At 41.5% G+C, this 27,466-nt stretch overlaps 1 protein-coding gene across 1 annotated transcript in view; it reads right to left on the minus strand.

Moving 5' to 3' along the window:
* The window catches only part of LOC149245217 (peptide-N(4)-(N-acetyl-beta-glucosaminyl)asparagine amidase-like), a 226,844-nt gene extending 201,807 nt beyond the window's left edge, over positions 1 to 25,037 (minus strand). The window contains exons 1-2 of the mRNA XM_089455548.1: positions 24,714 to 25,037; positions 24,493 to 24,546 (exon numbers count right to left, since the gene is read on the minus strand). Of these exons, the coding sequence (XP_089311674.1) occupies positions 24,493 to 24,546; positions 24,714 to 24,791 (132 nt within the window). The 5' untranslated portion in view covers positions 24,792 to 25,037. The remainder of the gene's footprint in view (positions 1 to 24,492; positions 24,547 to 24,713) is intronic.
* Positions 25,038 to 27,466: the final 2,429 nt, after the last annotated feature.

Raw genomic sequence — 27,466 nt, forward strand, 5'->3', positions numbered from 1 at the left:
GTCTGCGTATCATTTATTCCTCCCAGTGTGAATGAAACCTGAGGATCTGGTTACTGTTTCCAAATTTTGATAGCAGCGTGTATTGTTTTCAACGTGAGTATCCGTCGAAGGTTACTGCGTATTGTTTTGACAGCAGTATTTCGGTAGATTTAAAGTTTTAAATTTTGACAAAACGCATTCCCTTTGCTGTCTGTCTTCTGCATAAGCTTTGCCATCAAAACTGCCTGATCAGCGTTGCTCTCACTTCGGCCCTGCTCCACCGTAGCCTCTTCTTCACGCAGTTATTCCCCAAGTGCCGTCGTTCCCCCATAGCAAAATCGCTTTCCCTTCGCTGTCTGTCTTCTCAGCGTCCTCGCGTCGTCAAAACCTGCAGAAAGTGCTAATCCAAGTTATATACACATTTTCGATTTTGATCTTTTGATATGAATATCTGCGGTGGTTAAGTCTTTCAGCGGTTTGGGCATAATCTGTAGCAGAAAAAATCGTTTTTTTTTTTGGTCACATAACGTGCTTTGAAGTCCTGAGTATGTGACAGGGGTTTCGATTCAAATTTGGTCATCGTATATGCAATATGCAATCAAGCTTCTGTCCAGGGCTATGATTCTCGTCCTTCAAACGCCATTCCGTCTGCCGTCAGATGCATTGTGTATGCGTTACCAGCCGTCGAGCTTTCCAGTGTTTTCCAACTGCGGCTCAACCTTTCAATCACGGAAAACTTCGATATCACCAGGTAAATCGATCAGTGGTCACGTGCCAGGTAAAATCGATTCATGCATTAGTTACTGTAAAAAAATTCGCTGAGCTTCGATGCTGTGTGTTTATTTGAAAGCGCGTGGTTTGTTTCGACGGCTAGGGTTTTCCTTGTGTTATTCGTTGCCTCTTATGATTCTAAGTTTTTTTGATGCGTTTTGATTTTCCTTTTTTTATTTACGTAGTTTAACTTCTTGAGTTTCGATTTTGTTTTTCTTCTCATCAATTTTAATAAAAATAAAAATTGTTAATTATTGTTTTGAATTTACGTAGATTTAAATTAGATTTAGATTTTAAAAAATTTCATAGTTCTTTTTTTTTTATTAGATTAGATTTTAATTAGATTTCTAGATTTTAGTTTTATTTTTGTTTTAAAATATAAAAAATAAAAATTTCTTTAGATTTTAGATTTAGTTTTAAAGTTTTCATAGTTTAGATTTTTTTTAGTTTTTTAAAAAATAAAAAATAAAAAATAAAAATAAAAATAAAAAAAAAAAAAAAAAAAAAAAAAATAAAAAATTTTGAAAAAATAAAAATTTTGCGGAAATTTTATTTTGCCAAGTTTCAGTGGTTTTCATGCTATATCTTTTATGCTGAAGATCTAAATTTTTTTCGAGATGCGAACCTGATATCTGGTTAATGGTTTATGATTCGTGGTGTTTTGAAACATTCATTTTTTTCAAATTTTTCAGTTGCCGGATATCATTCTAAGAGCATTGTGATCTAGCTGATGATAGATGATCGCTGTTCATGGTCCATGTTTTTATATCATTTAACAAAGTAATCGTCTTATCCGCAATCTCTTAAGGCACTGGTCTTTTCTTTTCTAAATCCATTTTAGTGCTTCTCTTGATCGTGTCTCGTGTCTCCCAACCAACTGGTCGACAGTTGGCCTCATCATCTCACAGGGTCTACCCCCCTTAGCCGCGGGAGACAGGCTTAAACGGAGAGACCGGGGATCAGAGTGACAGCCCCCGGTCTGAGCTTTGTCGTGCCAATCCGCGCGACAACATTTTTGGCGCCGTTGCCGAGGACAGAGTTTTTCTGTTCCTGGGGTTTCATCGACATTCATCTTCTCATCTTCTCATCTCTCATTTGAGCTGGCAGATTCAAATATTTTGGCATCTTTTCATCACATATCAGCAGCATCTCTTCGGTTTTGTTTCTTGTTTGGGTGGCGACTCCATTTTTCTCATTTTTCCCAGACAAGAAGCTTTCCTCATATCTACTTGTGGTTACTTTTGGATCCTAGAATCAGATTTATTGTTCAAGTGGCGACTCCATTTCTCTCACCTCTTAATTTTCTTGAGCAGAAATCTCTTTCTATTATCCATTTGATCTCTTACTGTTCATCATGGATTATTCATGTAAGCCATGTCATTTTACTAATAATCTCCATGATCTTCCGAAAGAGGCCATTTCTAAATTACTTAAGTTCTCGGGTGATGATCCGGTCACTGTTAAACATCATTTAAACATATTTACTTGTGTAAAGATCTTGTATTGTAGATTCCCTCAATATAATCATGAAGACTTCAAGATGCGTCTATTTGTCCATTCTTTAGAGGGTGATGCCTTGAATTGGTTTAATAATTTTCCTAATGATTTTTTCACTTCTTTACAAGACATTCTCGATGCTTTTAAAGATAGATATGATAGTCCAAACAGCTTGCCTTCTACCTCTAAAACTGTGCAAAAAGAAGAAAGTAATCATATTAAAGGTCAAGCTGTTGAAGAAAGTTTTCAGGATCAGAATGTGTCATCCACCGGAAATATTGTAGATCAAGTTCATGATAGTGAAAAATCAGGGACAAATAATAGTGAAAGGGAAGAACAAAAGCAAATTATACAAGATCTAATGATGCTGGTAAGAAACATGGAAAGCAATCAAACTAGTCTTATCAATGATGTTAAAACTTTAGGCACCCACCTGGAAAAACGTAATAGGGAGTTGGAGGTCACGCAAAATCAGCATGCTAAGGAAATTGAGGCCATGAAAATTAAGTATGAAACAGAAATTAGAAGCATGCAAAACAAGATGTCAGTCTTAGAGGAAAATATGGTGACCATGAAAGCTGATCATGATAAGGAAATTGACTCTATGACATTCAATCATAACAATCAGTTGGCTGACATGCAAGCGAAACATAAAGAAGAAATAAATTTCATGCAACATTGCTTGATGGACATAGAGGAAAAGAATGATAAAGTGATAAAACACATGAAAGAACACCATGCCATACAAATCAGTACTATAAGGGATGAATGCTCTGGTCAAATGGATGCCATTAGAATACAAGTTCAAAAGATTCAACAATGGCCAGATGATAAGAGAAACCAGGAGCCTTCTTATTTGCCGCAACAAGTTCCATCTTACTATGAGGAGGTCATTAGGTGGATAATTGAAGGTGATCCAGATAAGCTTAAAAACGATAAAAATCAGATGCACGACACAAAAGAACTTAGCATGCATATCTTACACACTTCATCTGATAGTTTCGAAACAGAAAGTTCCAGATCATCAGTAATTCATCCTGCCAGAAAGAAGAAGCGCAAGAGGAAGAAGATTAGACGAAGATTTGATGCATCAGACGGCCGTGAGCAGCTTGATTTTCGGATAGGAAGGAGTCCTACCATATGCAAAATTGGACATGGCACATCCGACAAGCAGCCCACAGATTTGCCTGAAAGCAGGCAAATGCTCAGTATGCACTACATTGAACACATCTGATGCTGTAGGGCATCCTTTTGTATCGTATTTCTAACCCTACTCCTTGTTTTTTCCGCATTTTCGTTTCTGTTTTAGATAGTTAATAAATGAAGAGCTTTTATCTTTCCTGTGCTTAATGTATATGCTGATTTTTTGGGATGGACGCTACTTATTTTTGTGTTGTATGGATGCAGATTCTGGATTCTCACATTCCTGCAAGCAGCAACGTGTCCCCAAGTAGAGCCAGATGTTGACCTCTACTGGTCAACTACCCATGCAGTGCATCCCGTTTTTCTTGACAGAAAGAAGCAGCACCTGATCAGCATGTCCGTGCCATCCTGCCATCATCAGCAGCTTGATCATTTTTGTTGTAAACCCAGTCTGCATGTATAAGTTGTAAATAATCTAAGCAGATCAGAGTCGTGTATGTAAAGTTGCCTAGGTGGACCTAACTTTCTAATGATGATCTGCGTCCCGGGAGGTTTTTCGTCTCACCGATCTACGATCGGCAGAGTTTTCCTTCAAACCTGACCCCAAAGCCGGGATGGATTTCGTCATCAGAACTTTAGGAGAGTCTTATATGTTAATCTGCTAGATTATAGTTGTGTCGCAGAACTGGGTGTTCTATGAGGGTCTGTATTAAGTGGGTTCATCCCTTTGAGATGTAAATTGTAAAAATCATGATGAATTGTGTCTTGAGGGTTGAAAATGTTGTAAATCCCCTCATGAGTCCTAAGTCCTAGGTCCTAGGTGATGATCCAAACGGCTTAGTTTGATGATCCATCTTAAAATAAATTAAAAAATTAAAAAAATGAATAAAAATAATAAAATAATAAAAAATTAAAAAATGAAGCAAAAACCCTAACTAATAAAATAATAATATTTTAAGTTAATAAATCGACGGATGAGATCAAGAGATGTCTTGATCCTCATCCAACGGTCGAGATCAGTTCTACATGGATCACCCAAAACTAGCCGTTGGGATCATTTCCTTTATATAGGGTCTTAGGGGGTCATTTCAGATCATCTGATCTGTGAGTCTGTACTGAAAAAGCTCTCTTGTAATCTGATTTTCTGGTTAATAAAAAGACTTTGGGGTCCAAATCGTGTTGGTGTTGCTCTCTGGAATTGCTGTGAGATCTTTAGTTTTCTGCATATTTCAGTTTTCAGCCATTAATCATAGCTTGTTTTTAGAGTAGTGTGAGCACAGGTATCTTGTTCACCTGCTAGGGTTTGAGGGCTGCTAGGGTTTCTGAAATAATGGCAGATATCTCCATTATTTCCTGAGATCTAGCAGCTTTCTCTCTCTCTTTGCTGATGGTTGCTTGAGATGTGCAGGAAAACATTTTTTGAAGGAAATTTTGTGGGCGTTCGGGGAAGTTCTCGGCTGAACCAGCCAACTCCCGCAAGCACTTTCTGTGCAGAGCCCAGCTGATTGTTCCCTGGGTAAATCATTCAAAGTTTCTTTTTCTGTTTTACATTGAGAGATTCTCTTTCTGTTCACAGTGAAGTTCAAAATTTCTGATATATTGAAAATATTTCTGCTCTTATTGTTAAATCTGGCTGTGTAGGGGCCAAAATCTGTACATTAATTAGCTGTTCTAGGGTTTCAAGTTTATTTTTTGGCAGTTTTCATTAGGGTTTCTTCTGAAGATTCGATTAGGGTAATTTTTGAAGGGCTTTACTTTAAAACTTTGCATATATCTGCCGGGTTTTGTTTTCTATTTTGCAGGTTACAGGCCTGAGATAAATTCTTGTGGAAAATTAGTTCTTCTTGTTGCAGTCTCTCTATTCTGGTTGTTCAAGGGTTCTAAATATTTTTGCCTTCAGATCTGTAATTCATGTGCAAAGTTTTGATCTGCAATAAATTGAAGATATAAGCTCAGCTGCTGTGTCCAGCGAAATAGAGGTGGGCATCATTGCGTGGGAGCATTCAGGTTAACCAAGAAATATCTGAAAATTGTAAGTTATCCGCCACATTCACTATCAGGTAATCCCTTTGCAAAGTCTGCGTATCATTTATTCCTCTCAGCGTGAATGAAACCTGAGGATCTGGTTACTGTTTCCAAATTTTGATAGCAGCGTGTATTGTTTTCAACGTGAGTATCCGTCGAAGGTTACTGCGTATTGTTTTGACAGCAGTATTTCGGTAGATTTAATGTTTTAAATTTTGACAAAACGCATTCCCTTTGCTGTCTGTCTTCTGCATAAGCTTTGCCATCAAAACTGCCTGATCAGCGTTGCTCTCACTTCGGCCCTGCTCCACCGTAGCCTCTTCTTCACGCAGTTATTCCCCAAGTGCCGTCGTTCCCCCATAGCAAAATCGCTTTCCCTTCGCTGTCTGTCTTCTCAGCGTCCTCGCGTCGTCAAAACCTGCAGAAAGTGCTAATCCAAGTTATATACACATTTTCGATTTTGATCTTTTGATATGAATATCTGCGGTGGTTAAGTCTTTCAGCAGTTTGGGCATAATCTGTAGCAGAAAAAATCGTTTTTTTTTTTGGTCACATAACGTGCTTTGAAGTCCTGAGTATGTGACAGGGGTTTCGATTCAAATTTGGTCATCGTATATGCAATATGCAATCAAGCTTCTGTCCAGGGCTATGATTCTCGTCCTTCAAACGCCATTCCGTCTGCCGTCAGATGCATTGTGTATGCGTTACCAGCCGTCGAGCTTTCCAGTGTTTTCCAACTGCGGCTCAACCTTTCAATCACGGAAAACTTCGATATCACCAGGTAAATCGATCAGTGGTCACGTGCCAGGTAAAATCGATTCATGCATTAGTTACTGTAAAAAAATTCGCTGAGCTTCGATGCTGTGTGTTTATTTGAAAGCGCGTGGTTTGTTTCGACGGCTAGGGTTTTCCTTGTGTTATTCGTTGCCTCTTATGATTCTAAGTTTTTTTGATGCGTTTTGATTTTCCTTTTTTTATTTACGTAGTTTAACTTCTTGAGTTTCGATTTTGTTTTTCTTCTCATCAATTTTAATAAAAATAAAAATTGTTAATTATTGTTTTGAATTTACGTAGATTTAAATTAGATTTAGATTTTAAAAAATTTCATAGTTCTTTTTTTTTTATTAGATTAGATTTTAATTAGATTTCTAGATTTTAGTTTTATTTTTGTTTTAAAATATAAAAAATAAAAATTTCTTTAGATTTTAGATTTAGTTTTAAAGTTTTCATAGTTTAGATTTTTTTTAGTTTTTTAAAAAATAAAAAATAAAAAATAAAAAAAAAATAAAAAATAAAAAATAAAAAAAAATAAATAAAAAATTTTGAAAAAATAAAAATTTTGCGGAAATTTTACTTTGCCAAGTTTCAGTGGTTTTCATGCTATATCTTTTATGCTGAAGATCTAAATTTTTTTCGAGATGCGAACCTGATATCTGGTTAATGGTTTATGATTCGTGGTGTTTTGAAACATTCATTTTTTTCAAATTTTTCAGTTGCCGGATATCATTCTAAGAGCATTGTGATCTAGCTGATGATAGATGATCGCTGTTCATGGTCCATGTTTTTATATCATTTAACAAAGTAATCGTCTTATCCGCAATCTCTTAAGGCACTGGTCTTTTCTTTTCTAAATCCATTTTAGTGCTTCTCTTGATCGTGTCTCGTGTCTCCCACCCAACTGGTCGACAGTTGGCCTCATCATCTCACAGGGTCTACCCCCCTTAGCCGCGGGAGACAGGCTTAAACGGAGAGACCGGGGATCAGAGTGACAGCCCCCGGTCTGAGCGTTGTCGTGCCAATCCGTGCGACAACATTTTTGGCGCCGTTGCCGGGGACAGAGTTTTTCTGTTCCTGGGGTTTCATCGACATTCATCTTCTCATCTTCTCATCTCTCATTTGAGCTGGCAGATTCAAATATTTTGGCATCTTTTCATCACATATCAGCAGCATCTCTTCGGTTTTGTTTCTTGTTTGGGTGGCGACTCCATTTTTCTCATTTTTCCCAGACAAGAAGCTTTCCTCATATCTACTTGTGGTTACTTTTGGATCCTAGAATCAGATTTATTGTTCAAGTGGCGACTCCATTTCTCTCACCTCTTAATTTTCTTGAGCAGAAATCTCTTTCTATCATCCATTTGATCTCTTACTGTTCATCATGGATTATTCATGTAAGCCATGTCATTTTACTAATAATCTCCATGATCTTCCGAAAGAGGCCATTTCTAAATTACTTAAGTTCTCGGGTGATGATCCGGTCACTGTTAAACATCATTTAAACATATTTACTTGTGTAAAGATCTTGTATTGTAGATTCCCTCAATATAATCATGAAGACTTCAAGATGCGTCTATTTGTCCATTCTTTAGAGGGTGATGCCTTGAATTGGTTTAATAATTTTCCTAATGATTTTTTCACTTCTTTACAAGACATTCTCGATGCTTTTAAAGATAGATATGATAGTCCAAACAGCTTGCCTTCTACCTCTAAAACTGTGCAAAAAGAAGAAAGTAATCATATTAAAGGTCAAGCTGTTGAAGAAAGTTTTCAGGATCAGAATGTGTCATCCACCGGAAATATTGTAGATCAAGTTCATGATAGTGAAAAATCAGGGACAAATAATAGTGAAAGGGAAGAACAAAAGCAAATTATACAAGATCTAATGATGCTGGTAAGAAACATGGAAAGCAATCAAACTAGTCTTATCAATGATGTTAAAACTTTAGGCACCCACCTGGAAAAACGTAATAGGGAGTTGGAGGTCACGCAAAATCAGCATGCTAAGGAAATTGAGGCCATGAAAATTAAGTATGAAACAGAAATTAGAAGCATGCAAAACAAGATGTCAGTCTTAGAGGAAAATATGGTGACCATGAAAGCTGATCATGATAAGGAAATTGACTCTATGACATTCAATCATAACAATCAGTTGGCTGACATGCAAGCGAAACATAAAGAAGAAATAAATTTCATGCAACATTGCTTGATGGACATAGAGGAAAAGAATGATAAAGTGATAAAACACATGAAAGAACACCATGCCATACAAATCAGTACTATAAGGGATGAATGCTCTGGTCAAATGGATGCCATTAGAATACAAGTTCAAAAGATTCAACAATGGCCAGATGATAAGAGAAACCAGGAGCCTTCTTATTTGCCGCAACAAGTTCCATCTTACTATGAGGAGGTCATTAGGTGGATAATTGAAGGTGATCCAGATAAGCTTAAAAACGATAAAAATCAGATGCACGACACAAAAGAACTTAGCATGCATATCTTACACACTTCATCTGATAGTTTCGAAACAGAAAGTTCCAGATCATCAGTAATTCATCCTGCCAGAAAGAAGAAGCGCAAGAGGAAGAAGATTAGACGAAGATTTGATGCATCAGACGGCCGTGAGCAGCTTGATTTTCGGATAGGAAGGAGTCCTACCATATGCAAAATTGGACATGGCACATCCGACAAGCAGCCCACAGATTTGCCTGAAAGCAGGCAAATGCTCAGTATGCACTACATTGAACACATCTGATGCTGTAGGGCATCCTTTTGTATCGTATTTCTAACCCTACTCCTTGTTTTTTCCGCATTTTCGTTTCTGTTTTAGATAGTTAATAAATGAAGAGCTTTTATCTTTCCTGTGCTTAATGTATATGCTGATTTTTTGGGATGGACGCTACTTATTTTTGTGTTGTATGGATGCAGATTCTGGATTCTCACATTCCTGCAAGCAGCAACGTGTCCCCAAGTAGAGCCAGATGTTGACCTCTACTGGTCAACTACCCATGCAGTGCATCCCGTTTTTCTTGACAGAAAGAAGCAGCACCTGATCAGCATGTCCGTGCCATCCTGCCATCATCAGCAGCTTGATCATTTTTGTTGTAAACCCAGTCTGCATGTATAAGTTGTAAATAATCTAAGCAGATCAGAGTCATGTATGTAAAGTTGCCTAGGTGGACCTAACTTTCTAATGATGATCTGCGTCCCGGGAGGTTTTTCGTCTCACCGATCTACGATCGGCAGAGTTTTCCTTCAAACCTGACCCCAAAGCCGGGATGGATTTCGTCATCAGAACTTTAGGAGAGTCTTATATGTTAATCTGCTAGATTATAGTTGTGTCGCAGAACTGGGTGTTCTATGAGGGTCTGTATTAAGTGGGTTCATCCCTTTGAGATGTAAATTGTAAAAATCATGATGAATTGTGTCTTGAGGGTTGAAAATGTTGTAAATCCCCTCATGAGTCCTAAGTCCTAGGTCCTAGGTGATGATCCAAACGGCTTAGTTTGATGATCCATCTTAAAATAAATTAAAAAATTAAAAAAATGAATAAAAATAATAAAATAATAAAAAATTAAAAAATGAAGCAAAAACCCTAACTAATAAAATAATAATATTTTAAGTTAATAAATCGACGGATGAGATCAAGAGATGTCTTGATCCTCATCCAACGGTCGAGATCAGTTCTACATGGATCACCCAAAACTAGCCGTTGGGATCATTTCCTTTATATAGGGTCTTAGGGGGTCATTTCAGATCATCTGATCTGTGAGTCTGTACTGAAAAAGCTCTCTTGTAATCTGATTTTCTGGTTAATAAAAAGACTTTGGGGTCCAAATCGTGTTGGTGTTGCTCTCTGGAATTGCTGTGAGATCTTTAGTTTTCTGCATATTTCAGTTTTCAGCCATTAATCATAGCTTGTTTTTAGAGTAGTGTGAGCACAGGTATCTTGTTCACCTGCTAGGGTTTGAGGGCTGCTAGGGTTTCTGAAATAATGGCAGATATCTCCATTATTTCCTGAGATCTAGCAGCTTTCTCTCTCTCTTTGCTGATGGTTGCTTGAGATGTGCAGGAAAACATTTTTTGAAGGAAATTTTGTGGGCGTTCGGGGAAGTTCTCGGCTGAACCAGCCAACTCCCGCAAGCACTTTCTGTGCAGAGCCCAGCTGATTGTTCCCTGGGTAAATCATTCAAAGTTTCTTTTTCTGTTTTACATTGAGAGATTCTCTTTATGTTCACAGTGAAGTTCAAAATTTCTGATATATTGAAAATATTTCTGCTCTTATTGTTAAATCTGGTTGTGTAGGGGCCCAAATCCGTACATTAATTAGTTGTTCTAGGGTTTCAAGTTTATTTTTTGGCAGTTTTCATTAGGGTTTCTTCTGAAGATTTGATTAGGGTAATTTTTGAAGGGCTTTACTTTAAAACTTTGCATATGTCTGCCGGGTTTTGTTTTCTATTTTGCAGGTTACAGGCCTGAGATAAATTCTTGTGGAAAGTTAGTTCTTCTTGTTGCAGTCTCTCCATTCTGGTTGTTCAAGGGTTCTAAATATTTTTGCCTTCAGATCTGTAATTCATGTGCAAAGTTTTGATCTGCAATAAATTGAAGATATAAGCTCAGCTGCTGTGTCCAGCGAAATAGAGGTGGGCATCATTGCGTGGGAGCATTCAGGTTAACCAAGAAATATCTGAAAATTGTAAGTTATCCGCCACATTCACTATCAGGTAATCCCTTTGCAAAGTCTGCGTATCATTTATTCCTCTCAGTGTGAATGAAACCTGAGGATCTGGTTACTGTTTCCAAATTTTGATAACAGCGTGTATTGTTTTCAACGTGAGTATCCGTCGAAGGTTACTGCGTATTGTTTTGACAGCAGTATTTCGGTAGATTTAATGTTTTAAATTTTGACAAAACGCATTCCCTTTGCTGTCTGTCTTCTGCATAGCTTTGCCATCAAAACTGCCTGATCAGCGCTGCTCTCACTTCGGCCCTGCTCCACCGTAGCCTCTTCTTCACGCAGTTATTCTCCAAGTGCCGTCGTTCCCCCATAGCAAAATCGCTTTCCCTTCGCTGTCTGTCTTCTCAGCGTCCTCGCGCCGTCAAAACCTGCAGAAAGTGCTAATCCAAGTTATATACACATTTTCGATTTTGATCTTTTGATATGAATATCTGCGGTGGTTAAATCTTTCAGCGGCTTGGGCATAATCCGTAGCAGAAAAAATCGTTTTTTTTTTTGGTCACATAACGTGCTTTGAAGTCCTGAGTATGTGACAGGGGTTTCGATTCAAATTTGGTTCTTTATTCATCGTATATGCAATATGCAATCAAGCTTCTGTCCAGGGCTATGATTCTCGTCCTTCAAACGCCATTCCGTCTGCCGTCAGATGCATTGTGTATGCGTTACCAGCCGTCGAGCTTTCCAGTGTTTTCCAACTGCGGCTCAACCTTTCAATCACGGAAAACTTCGATATCACCAGGTAAATCGATCAGTGGTCACGTGCCAGGTAAAATCGATTCATGCATTAGTTACTGTAAAAAAATTCGCTGAGCTTCGATGCTGTGTGTTTATTTGAAAGTGCGTGGTTTGTTTCGACGGCTAGGGTTTTCCTTGTGTTATTCGTTGCCTCTTATGATTCTAAGTTTTTTTGATGCGTTTTGATTTTCCTTTTTTTATTTACGTAGTTTAACTTCTTGAGTTTCGATTTTGTTTTTCTTCTCATCAATTTTAATAAAAATAAAAAATGTTAATTATTGTTTTGAATTTACGTAGATTTAAATTAGATTTAGATTTAAAAAAATTTCATAGTTCTTTTTTTTTTATTAGATTAGATTTTAATTAGATTTCTAGATTTTAGTTTTATTTTTGTTTTAAAATATAAAAAATAAAAATTTCTTTAGATTTTAGATTTAGTTTTAAAGTTTTCATAGTTTAGTTTAAAAAAAAAAAAAAAAAAAAAAATTGAAAAAATAAAAATTTTGCGGAAATTTTACTTTTCCAAGTTTCAGTGGTTTTCATGCTATATCTTTTATGCTGAAGATCTAATTTTTTTTCCAAGATGCGAACCTGATATCTGGTTAATGATTTATGATTCGTGGTGTTTTGAAACATTCATCTTTTTCAAATTTTTCAGTTGCCGGATATCATTCTAAGAGCATTGTGATCTAGCTGATGATAGATGATCGTTGTTCATGGTCCATGCTTTTTTTTATATCATTCAACAAAGTAATCGTCTTATCCGCAATCTCTTAAGGCACTGGTCTTTTCATTTCTAAATCCATTTTAGTGCTTCTCTTGATCGTGTCTCGTGTCCCCAACCAACTGGTCGACAGTTGGCCTCATCATCTCACAGGGTCTACCCCCCTTAGCCGCGGGAGACAGGCTTAAACGGAGAGACCGGGGATCAGAGTGACAGCCCCGGTCTGAGCGTTGTCGTGCCAATCCGCGCGACAACAGGTCCTAAGGAAGAAAGTGCCTCCAAAGCAACTTAAGAAGTTGTTAGTTTTGGGGGTTGCTCCGAAAGTGTTTTCACCTTGCTAGGAGGGTGCTAGATCGCCTAGACCCTTTCGATGTTTTATGGACATATGGATGGCTTAGTTCGGGTGGGATGTTTGACCTTGGTTAGAGTGTTCACATGGCGCCCTTACCTAGGAGGTAATTACCATGATCAACACGTTGACTAACCCATTAGGTGCACATAATGGGGGAGTCGATTACTAGATCAAGGGAGGTACCTACATAGGAGGATGATCATTGGGCAGTTGACCCTTGGAGCTTGGGATTCGGGACCATGTCCTATATATCTTGGAGGTTGGACACTTAACTTGAGGATACTTCATGGAGATTGATGATGGACCCAAACAATTATGTTGAGGAGGAGCATTGGAGTTGAATGACCTTTGTGCCTCTCACACTATTGCAACCTCCACTGCGCTGCTACAGACCTTTGCACTCTAGCACTGCCTTGTCGCTCCATCCGCATCTTTCTTCTATCGACATCCGTCATCTTGCTACTATCATTCGAGGCTCCCGTAGCCGGATATGATCCAAGAGTTTGGGTACCTCAAGGATCCTGCCCCTCATCTTTTGTAGTCCTCCTGACTACAGCTCGATGTCTCCCCACCTCTTCTCTAGAGGTGCATGAGCACTCATGGCACAATCGTCATCAATCTCGACGTCTTTCTCTGCCTTAGCCGGAGCTGCGTTGGAGTCAGAAGCCTCTCCCTTATTCTTCTTCCTGGGACACTGGGTTGCATAATGACCCAGCTCCCCACAATGGAAGCACTTTACCTCGGAGATGTCCTTCTTCTTCCTCTTCCCTTGATGTCCCGCAGATGCCAAAGCCGCATCCTCCTCCTCCTCTTTCTTGATTCAACCTCCTTTGTTGTTACTTTCCATCTTGGTCAACCATCTAATCTCTTCTTGGCGAATAGTTGCCCACATCTCTTCCCATCCTGGAAGATCATCTCTGCCCAAAATGCTTTGGACAAATGTCTCCCAATCCTCGGAGACTGCATTCAGGGTGGTCCTCACCATGAACTCCTGATCCGGTGTGGCCCCTATGGAAGTAAGTTGGTCCCGAATCTCTTGCAACCTGCTGAGGTATAGATCTATCTGCTCCCCCTTCTGCATCTGATACGACCACAGCTGATTCTCCAATAGCATCTTCCTCTACACAAAAGTGCCCTGATATAATGTCATCAAGGTATCCCACGTCTCCTTTGTCATGTTCTTCTCAGCAATATGCGGTATTACATGATCCGTGACCCCGTCAAGGATTATGCACTTTGCCTTCGCCATTGCATCCTCATACCTTTCATTATCAGCTGGGTCGACTGGGATAGCCACGATTCTCAAGGCAAAGCCCTTGATGCGATGTCTATCCAGAACAGACAGGATCCTGGCCTTCCAAATGACAAAGTTGGAGGCCCCATCCAACCTGTCCTGATCCCTCAATCCGTTCATTGCCATCTCCGCTCTATTACTGGACTCCCTCTGAGTCTCGACTTCCCTCCTGGAAGTTCTCTCCTAGACTCCCTTTGAGTCTTGATTTCCCTGCTGGAAATCTTCCCGCCAACTGTCGATCCGCTCCTCTTCGATCCTCTTTGCAACTACAACTCGGATCTGGATTTCTTGGCTAGAAATCCCTCAATGTAACGGATCCCTCTACCTTGGTTCTGTCCCATTAGGTACTGTTCTGGTTCGACAGCATCAGCACCCCACCAGCTTCCCAACACACAATCTGCCCACAGCTCCCTAGGCCCCAGCAGCTGAAGAAACTGAGCATCTTAGCTCTGCGCAATCCCAGTAAGGCTGAATCGCTCCTTTGGCCAACTGCGTCAAGCCTACCTGACTGAGTCGGATAACGTGGCTCTTCGTGAAACTCTTCTGCCTCTCTCTGCCTCTGCGATGACCCTCTATCTAGCTCGAAATGATGACGTAGGCCCTCTGCGTCACTCCTTTACTGCTACTTTTTGCTTAGGAACAGCGTTGTCTCTCGGGACAGCTGTTTCTGCTGCAAATTTTCTGATTTAGCTAGTGTCTTTAGCTCTCCTGTGATCTGCAATCCTCTGATACCATGTTGAAATTTCTAAGTCTAACACGTCAGAAATTCTTCCTGCATTATCTGGTTTATTTCACCTACTTGTTTATTTCTTAACAAGTTATTTAACCATATAAATACTGAAAATAAACACAAATGCAGTCTCAACCATCTACAGATCATCAACTGAAAATAACAGACAAACACACAAGGGACACCGTTATTTTTGGACAATCGTCCCCGCAAAAACCCAACTTGGGAAGACCAGTGCAGCAGAGGGTTTTATTATTAAGCAGCTTTCTTGAGTACAACTAGGGTGCCAAACTGGCTCACCCAACAGAGATATCTATCTGGCAGTAATACCTCTCTTCGGAAGCAGATATTCAGCAAGTCTGCTCCACGAAAATCTCTCCAACGCTTCTCTGAGGCTCTGCGTCAGCCCTCCTGGCCTTCCACTGCTCTCTGTTGGCTCCCTAGCCTTCTGTGTCACCCACGCAGGCCCTGCTAGCCTCTGCGCAGTCACTCTGGCCCTCTGCATGGCTCCTGCTGGCTCTACGTAGCCTCCTCAATCTCTGCGCTGGTCCTTCAGCACTATCTCTGCCTCTCTGCTATGCACTCACTGCCCCTCGCTGCAACTCTGATCACTTGTTCGAATTTTCTCAGCAAACCCCGCTCCAGAAAATCGAACTGACTGATCAATCTTGGTGTATCTCCAACTGACCCTCAAGCCTCCTCTTATACTTTTTATGTTGAGTCTTCAACGGCCGAGATTAAATCTCTAATCAACGGCTAAGATTAGATTTGGCTTGATCCATGTCATTTAGAACATTCTCACCCAATTTTATATTAATACTCATTAATATTTTAATTTTCCTAAGTTTAGACTTAGGAACTTTATTAAAAATATTAATTATTTTAATATCTCTCTAACTGGGTGAAGTTTCCCCAAACCATTTCTGGGTCTTGGAAATCTCATGTGTTTTAGCCTCTCCACCAATTTTCATGGCTAGAGCACATCCGATGCTACCCCAAATCAACAAAAACTATTAAGCTACACCTTGATCATCTAGATAAATTCACTCATATAAAGGCATATCACGAGTTTGATGATGAGATTCCACATCTTGAAGGAGGGATCACTATCTCGGATTAATCTCTAGAATCTTCATTTGCACCGCCATCTCGCTCTCCTTAACAAGTTCTGGCCACTTCATTAGACCAAGAAGTTCAGTTGGATGATGTGATCAAGAGGATTAAAAAGTTGAACATTGATGAAAATGCAACACCCTCCTCGACCATCTCATAAATGTCCAAAGTGGTTCATCAAGACACTTGAAAGTGTTCATCCTAATAAGGTTGGAAAGACAAGAACTAGAAGTTCTACAAGACAAGATGATGGAGGTGATGTAGATAATTCAAATTCGGGTGTTGTATATTGTTGATTTGGGGTAGCATCGGATGTGCTCTAGCCACGAAATTTGGTGGAGAGGTTGGAGCACATGAGATCTTCAATACCCAGAAAGAGTTTGGGCAGATTCTAAACAGATCAGGAGATATTAAAATAATTAATATTTTAATGGTATCCCTAAGTCTAAACTTAGGGAAAATAAAATCTTAATATGTATTGATATGAATCTGTGTTAGAGTGGTCCAAAAGACATGGATCAAGCCAGATCTAATCTTAGCCGTTGATTAGGGACTTAATCTCGGTCGTTGAGATGTCAACATGAAAAGTATAAGAGGAGGCTTGAGGGTCACTTGGAGAACACACCAGATGATCAATCATTCTATTCTCTAGAGCGGAGTTTGCTAAGAGAGATAGAATCAGTGATCAGGAGAGCAGCTGAGGGGCATTGAGTATAGAGGAACAAAGAAGGCAAAGATTGTGTCGGGAGAGCAACGCAGCAGCCAAGGACGGTGACGCAGAGCCAACAAAGGCTCACGCAGGGCCACGCAGAGGCAACCAAGTGCTACGCAAAGCACCAGAAGGGCCAGCGTAGCTGACGCAGAGACTCCCAGAGCTGACACAGGACCTCCTAGGGCTAACGCAGGGCCAACGTGAGACAGAGAGGAGCTGACGCAGTCCAGATTGGGCAGACGCTGGGGTTGCAGGAGCAGTTTTGTGCTGAGGAGTTGCCGGAAGGGTTTTCCGGGGTTTCAGCCAAGAGATTTCTCTCAAACTGTGAGGTATAGCTGCTAAGGAAATTCTCTATTGGGTAGGTTAGTTACGGCACCCAGATTGTACTCTGATATTGCTTAATAAGAAAACCCTCAGATAGCTGCATCGGTTTTCCCGCATTGGGTTTTTCCGGGGACATTGGTCCAAAAATAATGGTTTCATGTGGTGTGTTTGTTCTTGTTTCTTTTAGTTGTTGATCTGTAATATGTTGAGCATGCACTGGTGTTTATTTTCAGTATTTACTTTGTAAATAACTTGTTAAAGAAAAATTAACAAGTAGGTAGGAATAAATCAGAAAAAGTGCATGAAGGGTTTCTAAATTAAGTAAACTTAGAAACTTCAACATGGTATCAGAGTGTGATTGCAGATCACAGGAGGACTAAAAGACATCAGCCGAGCGGAGCAATAGCAGTAGAAAACAGTTGTCCCGAGGTGACAGAAGTTGTTTCTAGCAGCGCAAAAGCCAAGGAAGTGTGACGCAGAGCCAGCCAGAGCCACGCAGAAGAAGTCGAGAACTGCGCAGAGCCTCAGAGAGGCCAGCGTTGCTGACGCAGAGGGCCAGAGGGCTGATGCAAGGCATCCCAGGGCTAACGCAGACCCATCCAGGGTGACGCAGAGGCAGCATGAGGCAGAGAGGGGCTGATGCAGTTCACAGAGAGGCAGTTGTTGGGGTCTAGAAGGCTGCAGAAATATTGCAGAGTGGAGCTGGTGAGGTACTGTAGTCAGAACAGTACCTGACAGAGCAGGGCCAGAGGAGTTGTTACCGAGGGTTTCTAGCCGAGGAACCCAGATCAGCAGTGCAGTTGCACAAGACGATCAGAGTAGGGGGCATCTCGACAAGCGGCAGAAGGATTTCCAGGAGGGAAATCAGGACTCAGAGGGAGTCTAGAAGAGAACTTCCAAACGGGAAGTAGAGACTCAGAGGAGTCGAACAGAGAACTTCCAGGAGGGAAGTAGAGGAGCGTCATGGCACTACAAAGAGACCAGGATAGACTCGACGGAGCATCGAACTTCGCAGTCTGGAAGGCCAAAATCTTATCAGTGCTTGACAGGAATCGTGTCAAGAACTTCGCCTTGAAGGTTATAGCTATCCCAGTCGACCCTAATGATAACGACAAGTACGAAGAGGCGATGGCGAGGGCCAAGTGCATTATCCTTGACGGGGTCAAGGATCATGTGGTACCACATATAGCCGAGAAGGAAACGGCAGTTGAGATGTGGGAGGCTCTCAAGAACCTGTACCAGCATACTTCTGTGCAGAAAAGAATGTTGCTCGAGAACCAAATGAGGTCGTATCAGATGAAGAAGGGTCAATAGATTGACTCCTTCCTCGGAGGATTGAATGAGATCCGAGATCAATTGACTACTATAGGAGCGACACCGGATCAGGAGCTTATGGTGAGGACAACGTGAATGTTGTCTCAGAAGAGTGGGAAGTGTTTGTCTAGAGCATCCTGGGCAGAGGGACTCTCCTACCTTGGGACGAGATGTGGGCAGCTCTTCGCCAGGAAGAGATCAGATAGCAGTCAAAGACAGGTAGCAGCAGCAAAGGGATCAAGGTCAAGCAAGAGGAGGAGGATGTGGCCCTAGCATCTGAGGGAAAGCAAGAGAAGCGGAAGAAGAAAGATCTCTCCAAGATCAAGTGCTTCCACTGTGGGGAGATGGGTCATTATGCGACCCAGTGCCCAAGGAAGAAGAATAAGGGAGAGTCTTTCGACACTAAGGCAACGCCAGCATGGGCAAAGAAGGAAGTTTTGACAGACGATGACTGTGCCATGAGTGCACACGCACCACTTGAGCGGAAGTGGGGAGACATCGAGTTGTAGTCAGGAGGACTATAGGCGATGAGGGGCAGGATCCTTGAGGTACCCAGCCTCTTGGATTAGACCTTGCTACGGAAGCCCCGACAAGGAGTAGCAGGACTGGCTGAGATGGGTAGAGACGGATGCGGATGGAGCGGCAGAGAGAGCTACAGTGCAGGAGTCCCGAGACAACGCAGAGCTAGCAGGCTACAGCAGTGCGAGAAACACAGGAGTGTTGCACCAGTGCAGGAAGGCACAGCGAGGTGTGCAACAGTGCGAGATGCAGGGAGTTGTTGCAGCAACGCAAAGGTCAGAGAGAGGGAGCACTTGTCAGCGGCAGAGAGAGCTTCAGCATCAGTAGGTGTTTCTAGCCCAACAGGGAGGTCAGTTGGGAGATCAGTTACTTACTTCTCAGTAACTGTGTTGCAGTGCAGCAGTGGGCAGCACGATGCAGCATGATGAGAGGAGGTGCAATGTGGATGCAGTGCTAGGAGAAAGGACCAGCAGCAGCACGGATGCAGAGAGAGTTGTAGTACAGATGCAGCAGTGGCAGTGGCAGAACCATGGGCAGCAGTACAAGAGGCAGCAATGCAGAGGATGTTGGGGAGGAAGGCCTACCATCAGCACAGGTACCGATGCCAGATGATCAGAGTAATACTCAGTGAAGAGTATTGCTAGAGCACAGTCCTCGCTAAGAGGGAGTGTTAATTTGGAGTAGCATCAGATGTGCTCTAGCCACAAAATTTGGTGGAGAGGTTGGGGCACATGAGATCTCCAATACCCAGAAAAGGTTTAGGCAAATTCTAAACAGATCAAGAGATATTAAAATAATTAATATTTTAATGGTGTCCCTAAGTCTAAACTTAGGGAAAATAATATTTTAATATGTATTAATATGCATCTGTGTTAGAGTGGTCCAAAAGACATGGATCAAGCCAGATCTAATCTTAGCCGTTGATTAGGGACTTAATCTCGACCGTTGAGATGTCAACAGGAAAAGTATAAGAGGAGGCTTGAGGGTCACTTGGAGAACACACCAAATGATCAATCATTCTATTCTCTAGAGCGGAGTTTGCTAAGAGAGATAGAATCAGTGATCAGGAGAGCAGCTGAGGGGCATTGACTACAGAGGAACAAAGAAGGCAAAGATTGTGTCGAGAGAGCAGCGTAACAACTAAGGACGGTGACGCAGAGCCAACAAGGGCTCACGCAGGGCCATGCAGAGGCAGCCAAGTGCTACGCAGAGCACCAGAAGGGCCAGCGTAGCTGACGCAGAGGCTCCCAGAGCTGACGCAGAGGCTCCCAGAGCTGACGCAGGGCTTCCTAGGGCTGACGCAGGGCCAACGTGAGATAGAGAGGGGCTGACGCAGTCTAGATTGGGCAGACACTAGGGTTGCAGGAGCAGTTTTGTGCTGAGGAGCTGCCAGAAGGGTTTTCCGGGGTTTCAGCCAGGAGATTTCTCTCAAACTGTGAGGTATAGCTGCTAAGGAAATTCTTTGTTGGGTAGGCCAGTTACGGCACCCAGATTGTACTCTGATATTGCTTAATAAGAAAACCCTCAAATAGCTGCACAGGTTTTCCCGCATTGGGTTTTTCGAGGACATTGGTCCAAAAATAATGGTGTCATGTGGTGTGTTTGTTCTTGTTTCTTTTAGTTGTTGATCTATAATATGTTGAGCATGCACTGGTATTTATTTTCAGTATTTACGTTGTAAATGACTTGTTAAAGAAAAATTAACAAGTAGGTAGGAATAAATCAAGAAAAGTGCATGAAGGGTTTCTAAATTAAGTAAACTTAGAAACTTCAACATGGTATCAGAGCATGATTGCAGATCACAGGAGGACTAAAAGACATCAGTCGAGCGGAGCAATAGCAGCAAAAAACAGTTGTCCCGAGGTGACAGAAGTTGTTTCTAGCAGCGCAGAAGCCAAGGAAGTGTGACGCAGAGCCAGCGAGAGCCACGCAGAAGAAGTCGGGAACTGCACAGAGCCTCAGAGAGGCCAGCGTTGCTGACGCAGAGGGCCAGAGGGCTGACGCAGGCATCCCAGAACTGACGCAGAGGGCCAGAGGGCTGACGCAGGGCATCCCAGAACTGATGCAGACCCATCCAGGGTGACGCAGAGGCAGCATGAGGCAGAGAGGGGCTGATGCAGTTCACAGAGAGGCAGTTGCTGGGGTCTAGAAGGCTGCAGAAATTTTGCAGAGTGGAGCTGGTGAGGCACTATAGTCAGAACAGTACCTGACAGAGCAGGGCCAGAGGAGTTGTTACCGAGGGTTTCTGGCCGAGGAACCCGAATTAGCAATGCAGTTGCACAAGACAATCAGAGCAGGGGGCATCTCGACAAGCGGCAGAAGGATTTCCAGGAGGGAAATCAGGACTAAGAGGGAGTCTAGAAGAGAACTTCCAAACGGGAAGTAGAGACTCAAAGGAGTCGAACAGAGAACTTCCAGGAGGGAAGTAGAGGAGCGTCATGGCACTACACGGGGTAAGAGACCAGGATAGACTCGATGGAGCATCGAACTTCGCAATCTGGAAGGCCAAAATCTTATCAGTGCTTGACAGGAATCGTGTCAAGAACTTCGCCTTGAAGGTTATAGCTATCCCAGTCAACCCTAATGATAACGACAAGTACGAAGAGGCGATGGCGAGGGCCAAGTGCATTATCCTTGACGGGGTCAAGGATCATGTGGTACCACATATAGCCGAGAAGGAAACGGCAGTTGAGTTGTGGGAGGCTCTCAAGAACCTGTACCAGCATACTTCTGTGCAGAAAAGAATGTTGCTCGAGAACCAGATGAGGTCGTATCAGATGAAGAAGGGTCAATAGATTGACTCCTTCCTCGGAGGACTGAATGAGATCCGAGATCAGTTGACTATTATAGGAGCGACACCGGATCAGGAGCTTATGGTGAGGACAACCCTAAATGTTGTCTCAGAAGAGTGGGAAGTGTTTGTCCAGAGCATCCTAGGCAGAGGGACTCTCCTACCTTAGGACGAGATGTGGGCAGCTCTTCACCAGGAAGAGATCAGACGGCATTCAAAGACAGGTAGCAGCAGCAAAGGGATCAAGGTCAAGCAGGAGGAGGAGGATCTGGCCCTAACATCTGAGGGAAAGCAGGAGAAGCGGAAGAAGAAAGATCTCTCCAAGATCAAGTGCTTCCAGTGTGGGGAGATGGGTCATTATGCGACCCAGTGCCCACGGAAGAAGAATAAGGGACAGTCTTCCGGGACTAAGGCAACGCCAGCACGGGCAGAGAAGGAAGTTTCGACAGACGATGACTGTGCCATGAGTGTACACGCACCACTTGAGCGGAAGTGGGGAGACATCGAGTTGTAGTCAGGAGGACTACAGGCGATGAGGGGCAGGATCCTTGAGGTACCCAGCCTCTTGGATTAGACCTTGCTACGGGAGCCCCGACGAGGAGTAGCAGAACTGGTTGAGATGGGTAGAGACGGATGCGGATGGAGCGGCAGAGAGAGCTACAGTGCAGGAGTCCCGAGACAGCACAGAGCTAGCAGGCTGCAGCAGTGCGAGAAGCACAGGGGTGTTGCACCAGTGCAGGAAGGCACAGCGAGGTGTGCAACGGTGCGAGATGCAGGGAGTTGTTGCAGCAGCGCAGAGGTCAGAGAGAGGGAGCACTTGTCAGCGGCAGAGGGAGCTTCAACATCAGTAGGTGTTTCTAGCCCAACAGGGAGGTCAGTTGGGAGATCAGTTACTTACTTCTCAATAACTAAGTTGAGTGTAGCAATGGGCAGCACGATGCAGCATGATGAGAGGAGGTGCAGTGTGGATGCAGTGCTAAGAGAATGGACCAGCAGCAGCACGGATGCAGAGGGATCTATTGTACAGATGCAGCAGTGGCAGTGGCAGAACCATGGGCAGCAGTACAGGATGCAGCAGTGCAGAGGATGTTGGGCAGGAAGGCCTAGCATCAGCACAGGTACCGATGCCGGATGATCAGAGTAATACTCAATGAAGAGTATTGCTAGAGCACAGTCTTCGCTAAGAGGGAGTGTTGATTTGGGGTAGCATCAGATGTGCTCTAGCCATGAAATTTGGTGGAGAGGTTGGGGCACATGAGATCTCCAATACCCAGAAAGGGTTTGGGCAGATTCTAAACAGATCAGGAGATATTAAAATAATTAATATTTTTAATGGAGTCCCTGAGTCTAAACTTAGGGAAAATAAAATATTAATGTGTATTAATATGAATCTGTGTTAGAGTGGTCCAAAAGACATGGATCAAGCCAAATCTAATCTTAGTCGTTGATTAGGGACTTAATCTCGGCCGTTGAAATGTCAACAAGAAAAGTATAAGAGGAGGCTTGAGGGTCACTTGGAGAACACACCAGATGATCAGTCATTCTATTCTCTAGAGCGGGTTTGCTAAGAAAGATAGAATCAATGATCGAAAGAGCAGCTGAGGGGCATTGAGTACAAAGGAACAGAGAAGGCAGAGATTGTGCCGGGAGAGCAGCGCAACAGCCAAGGACGGTGATGCAGAACCAGCAAGGGCTCACACAGAGGCAGCGAAGTGTTGCGCAGAGCACCAGAAAGGCCAGCGTTACTGACGCAGAGGCTCCCAGAGCTGACAGAAGGCCTCTTGGGGCTGACGCAGGCCAAGAAAGGCTGACGCAGTGCCAGCGTGAGACAGAGAGGGGCTGACGCAGTCCAGATTGAGCAGACGCTGGGGTTGCAGGAGCAGTTTTGTGCTGAGAAGCTGCCGGAAGGGTTTTTCGGGGTTTCAGTGAGGAGATTTCTCTCAAACTGTGAGGTATAGGTGCTAAGGAAATTCTCTGTTGGGTAGGCCAGTTACGGCACCCAGATTGTACTCTGATATTGCTTAATAAGAAAACCCTCAGATAGCTGCACCGGTTTTCCCGCATTGGGTTTTTCTGGGGACATTGGTCCAAAAATAATGGTGTCATGTGGTGTGTTTGTTCTTCTTTCTTTTAGTTGCTGATCTGTAATATGTTGAGCATGCACTGGTGTTTATTTTCAGTATTTACTTTGTAAATAACTTGTTAAAGAAAAATTAACAAGCAGGTAGGAATAAATCAGAAAAAGTGCATAAAAGGTTTCTAAATTAAGTAAACTTAGAAACTTCAACATAGATGAAATGGATGTTGCATATAATTGTAAATTGAATTTATCTACTAACATTGAACCAACTTCCTTTAAAGAAGCTACTTCTCATGACCATTAGAAATAAGTTGTACAAGAGTAGTACGATGTTGTCATCAAAAACAGCACATGAAAGTTAGAAGACCCTCCATTTGGAACCAAACCAATTGGCTACAAGTGGGTCTACAAAAACGAGAGCAAATCAGATGATTCACTTGACAAGCATAAAGCAGGGCTGGTGGCAAAATGATTTGCACAAAAAAAAGGAATTGATTGTGAGGAGACATTTGAAAGGAAAGGAAATCTAACCGGGACAGAGAGAATGCAAAATCGAATATCTTTTCAATATCAGTTAACTTTGGAACCTCCCCTGTTTAAGAGGTGATAGTAATCAACAAATGATAATCATATTTTCTTTCTTTCTGCCTTATATAATGGAATCATCTGTAAGACTTATTCATGTAGTCAGAAAGAAAGATCGTCTTCTCTACCCAGATTTTCGATGGGAAGAGGAAAGAACTGCAAGTCGTCATGTACCTTCGGATGACTTGTATTATCAATCTGTCCTGTGAGGCCGCATTGGCTTTTGGATACAAAATCTAACCATTTATGTGAGGGAAAAGCATAATAAACTGAAGGTGTTGACTCTTACCGTTTGGTTCTCGGGCGGAACAAGTGTGAGTGAATAAAGCTGGTATCTCAGCACCTGAAATAAGATAGCGAAGCAGAAACTACAATGATTATAATTGCATAAAACAATAAAAGGATAATCATATTTCATGAATTCAATTACTTCTTTGCAGATAGGTAGATGCGTCTGCCAGTGCCTGCATATTAGAGCGATTCAGACAAAAAAGCGACGCATTTACGGACCTCTATTCCATCATTTGTGTCGTACTCGACTCTGTGTTCGTCTCCATTGTGTTCGACAATGAGCTTTTGTACGGGCATTTTCAAAAGATGGGGAGATGAAAGTTCTGCAAATATTGAGGACCGATGTGCCTCTGATCGAAGTTGATTAGAGTTCCACTGTCTGTGCTTCACCTTCACGCAAGCAAGCTTGAGATGCCTGTTCAAAGACTCATTTCAGCAATTTACCCAGAGATCTGGACTTTACACGTTCCGTGGTCGATTCCTGCGGGAAACTTCGCCAGTCGATTTTCCTTGGAAATTCTGCGCCTATTATTTATTATTCAGTCAAACTAGGCAAGACAATGATTTTCATTTTAATTCTCTCTTATGCTTTATTTTGTGTAATCTTGGAGTAAACTGCTACCTTATTGGCTGGAAACAAATCAAGGTTTATTAATTCTGGTTGAAAGTAACACCTGACTTATCTATATTGGTTAATTATGTTTTTAACTATAAATATTTATCTATATTGTCTAATTTAAAATATTGTGCAAATATATTTTTTATTTTTATATTATTTTATTACTAAAAGAATTGAAGTTTTATTTTATGATTGATTTGACCATAAAAATTAAAATTGAAGAAATCAAAACTAAATTTATTAATTAAAAAACTTATAATTAATAGTTGTTTTAATTATACTAAATAATGTTTTTTTTTTTTTTTTTAATTATGTTTTAACCAAAAAATGATTTGACGATAAAAATTAAAATTGAAGAAATCAAAACTAAATTTATTAATTAAAAAACTTATAATTAATAGTTGTTTTAATTATACTAAATAATGTTTTTTTTTAATTATGTTTTAACCCACAAAAAATATTTACTAATTTTATATATATATATAGTCATATTAAATTTAACCATTTAATATTTATTTTAATATTAAATTATCTTTTTTTAAATAATTTTATAATGAAAAAAAATAATAATGATAATTTTTTATATAGTAGTCTAATGAGACTCTTATTTTGTTCTGAAAGTTATGGAAATTCATACCATGTTTTGAAAAAATCGGCCTGGGATTGTTGTAAATCTAAGTAAAAATTGTCAAACTTCAAGATTTTAGGTGTCCTAGAAGTTTTTGATGGTGTTGAATCCATTTCCAGCATCAAAACATGATTTAAACACTATCTCTACAAGATTTTTTGAAAAAGTTTTGCCCATTCCGGCCACTTTTGGCCATCTGGGCAATTCCCCCCCTACTCCATTTTTTATAATTTCTTAAATATTAAATAAATTTACTAAAAGATTCATAAAAAAATCTATATTATAATTTTAAAAACTAAAATATATAATTTCAACCACTTATTAAAAATTAAATTAAAAATAGTATATTTAAAAAGAAAAAAAATTATTATTTATTTTTCCCCAATCGAGGTGCAAGCTAGGGAGGATTTCACCATGGGATTCTCATTGCCATGGTTAGAAGACTCAGAGTAATAAAGGATGGGTGGCGTGGCCACCCCATCACATCATGCACGTGCATGGATAATGACTTGGTGAAGTACGTAGGAGTAATGGAGGTGAGATCTTCCGCTAGGCATAATCTTGAATGGTGGAGAGAATTAGTAGCCAAGTATCATTTTTGGTGCAATTTGGAAATAATTTTTAATCTTTCCGAGAGGAGGGACACAAGAAGAAAGAACGTCGAGAGCAGAGGAGGACGGGCATCCATCTAGTCTCAAGATGACCTGGGCTGGGCAACAGGGAATGGACGCCTGTGGGTATGTTACCTTTTCCCCTCCCTTTGATTCTCATGTGTCACTTGGATGATGGAGAGTTTTGTGAATGGTTATTTATAACTAGCAGGTGATCTTGTGGTATGTTTGGAATTGGGTTTATATGCATTGTTATCTTAGTTTCGAGGCTCTTTACTATTCGCAGTTTGTGTTTACTTATTTAGCATGGAGAAAGGCTCGAAACTGGAATTGTGGTCTTATCCCTTGCGTGTCGGTTTGAATGTGGGATGCTTACAATAGGGAGGTTGTGGTTTTGTTGATTTCGTTATACGGCCTTGAGAATTATTTGGCCACGGTCGGCTTTCGAGCTGGAGGGTCAGTTTATGGAACCCACCTTGCTAAGGTTATAGAGGCATTATTGAGACACCTCCTTTCACATGTTCTGCTAATTCCCCAGTTTATGGTATGTTGGCCTGACAATTCTCTGTACGTGGACCGACTTGGAGACAGTGTTTGGTTAATGAGATCTTCTCTCTTAGAAGGTTTAATGTTATCACCGTTTATTGTTTGTCGTTCTGATAACGTCAAGTTTGCAAGGTTAGCAATTGCGCAAGTTTCCACCAAGAATTCTAGCTGGGGCACAAGATCTGGCGACTGGGCTTCAAGACAGAGCCCTAAGGACATAAAGATTTGTTGGATAAGGAAGGAAATGGCTCGATTGGGTCTGAGGTGTTGTAATACTACCAACCCCAGTTGAGGTCGAGGTCGAGGAAGGGAGACGACCAACGGAGGAGGTCAAGGCGACAGTCAACACCGAGCTGGCAAAGGGAGAGGTCAAGGAGGTGGGTCTCGCCTAGAGGTGGAGGTAGCAGACTTATACAGAGCCTCGTCCTCAAACCCAGCAGGCTCCAAACTGGAAGACTGAGAGGAAATGTTGAATTCAGAACTTGAACCAAGCATGGCAGAGTTAGTGCAAGACTATGGTGAAATTGTGATAGACTCAAGCCAAACCAAAAGGAGAAGGAATCTATAC

Source organism: Pinus tabuliformis, chromosome 7 (genome assembly GCF_031772625.1).
Source record: "Pinus tabuliformis cultivar Carrire ecotype Pingquan chromosome 7, CPIR1, whole genome shotgun sequence".
Lineage (NCBI taxonomy): Eukaryota > Viridiplantae > Streptophyta > Pinopsida > Pinales > Pinaceae > Pinus > Pinus tabuliformis.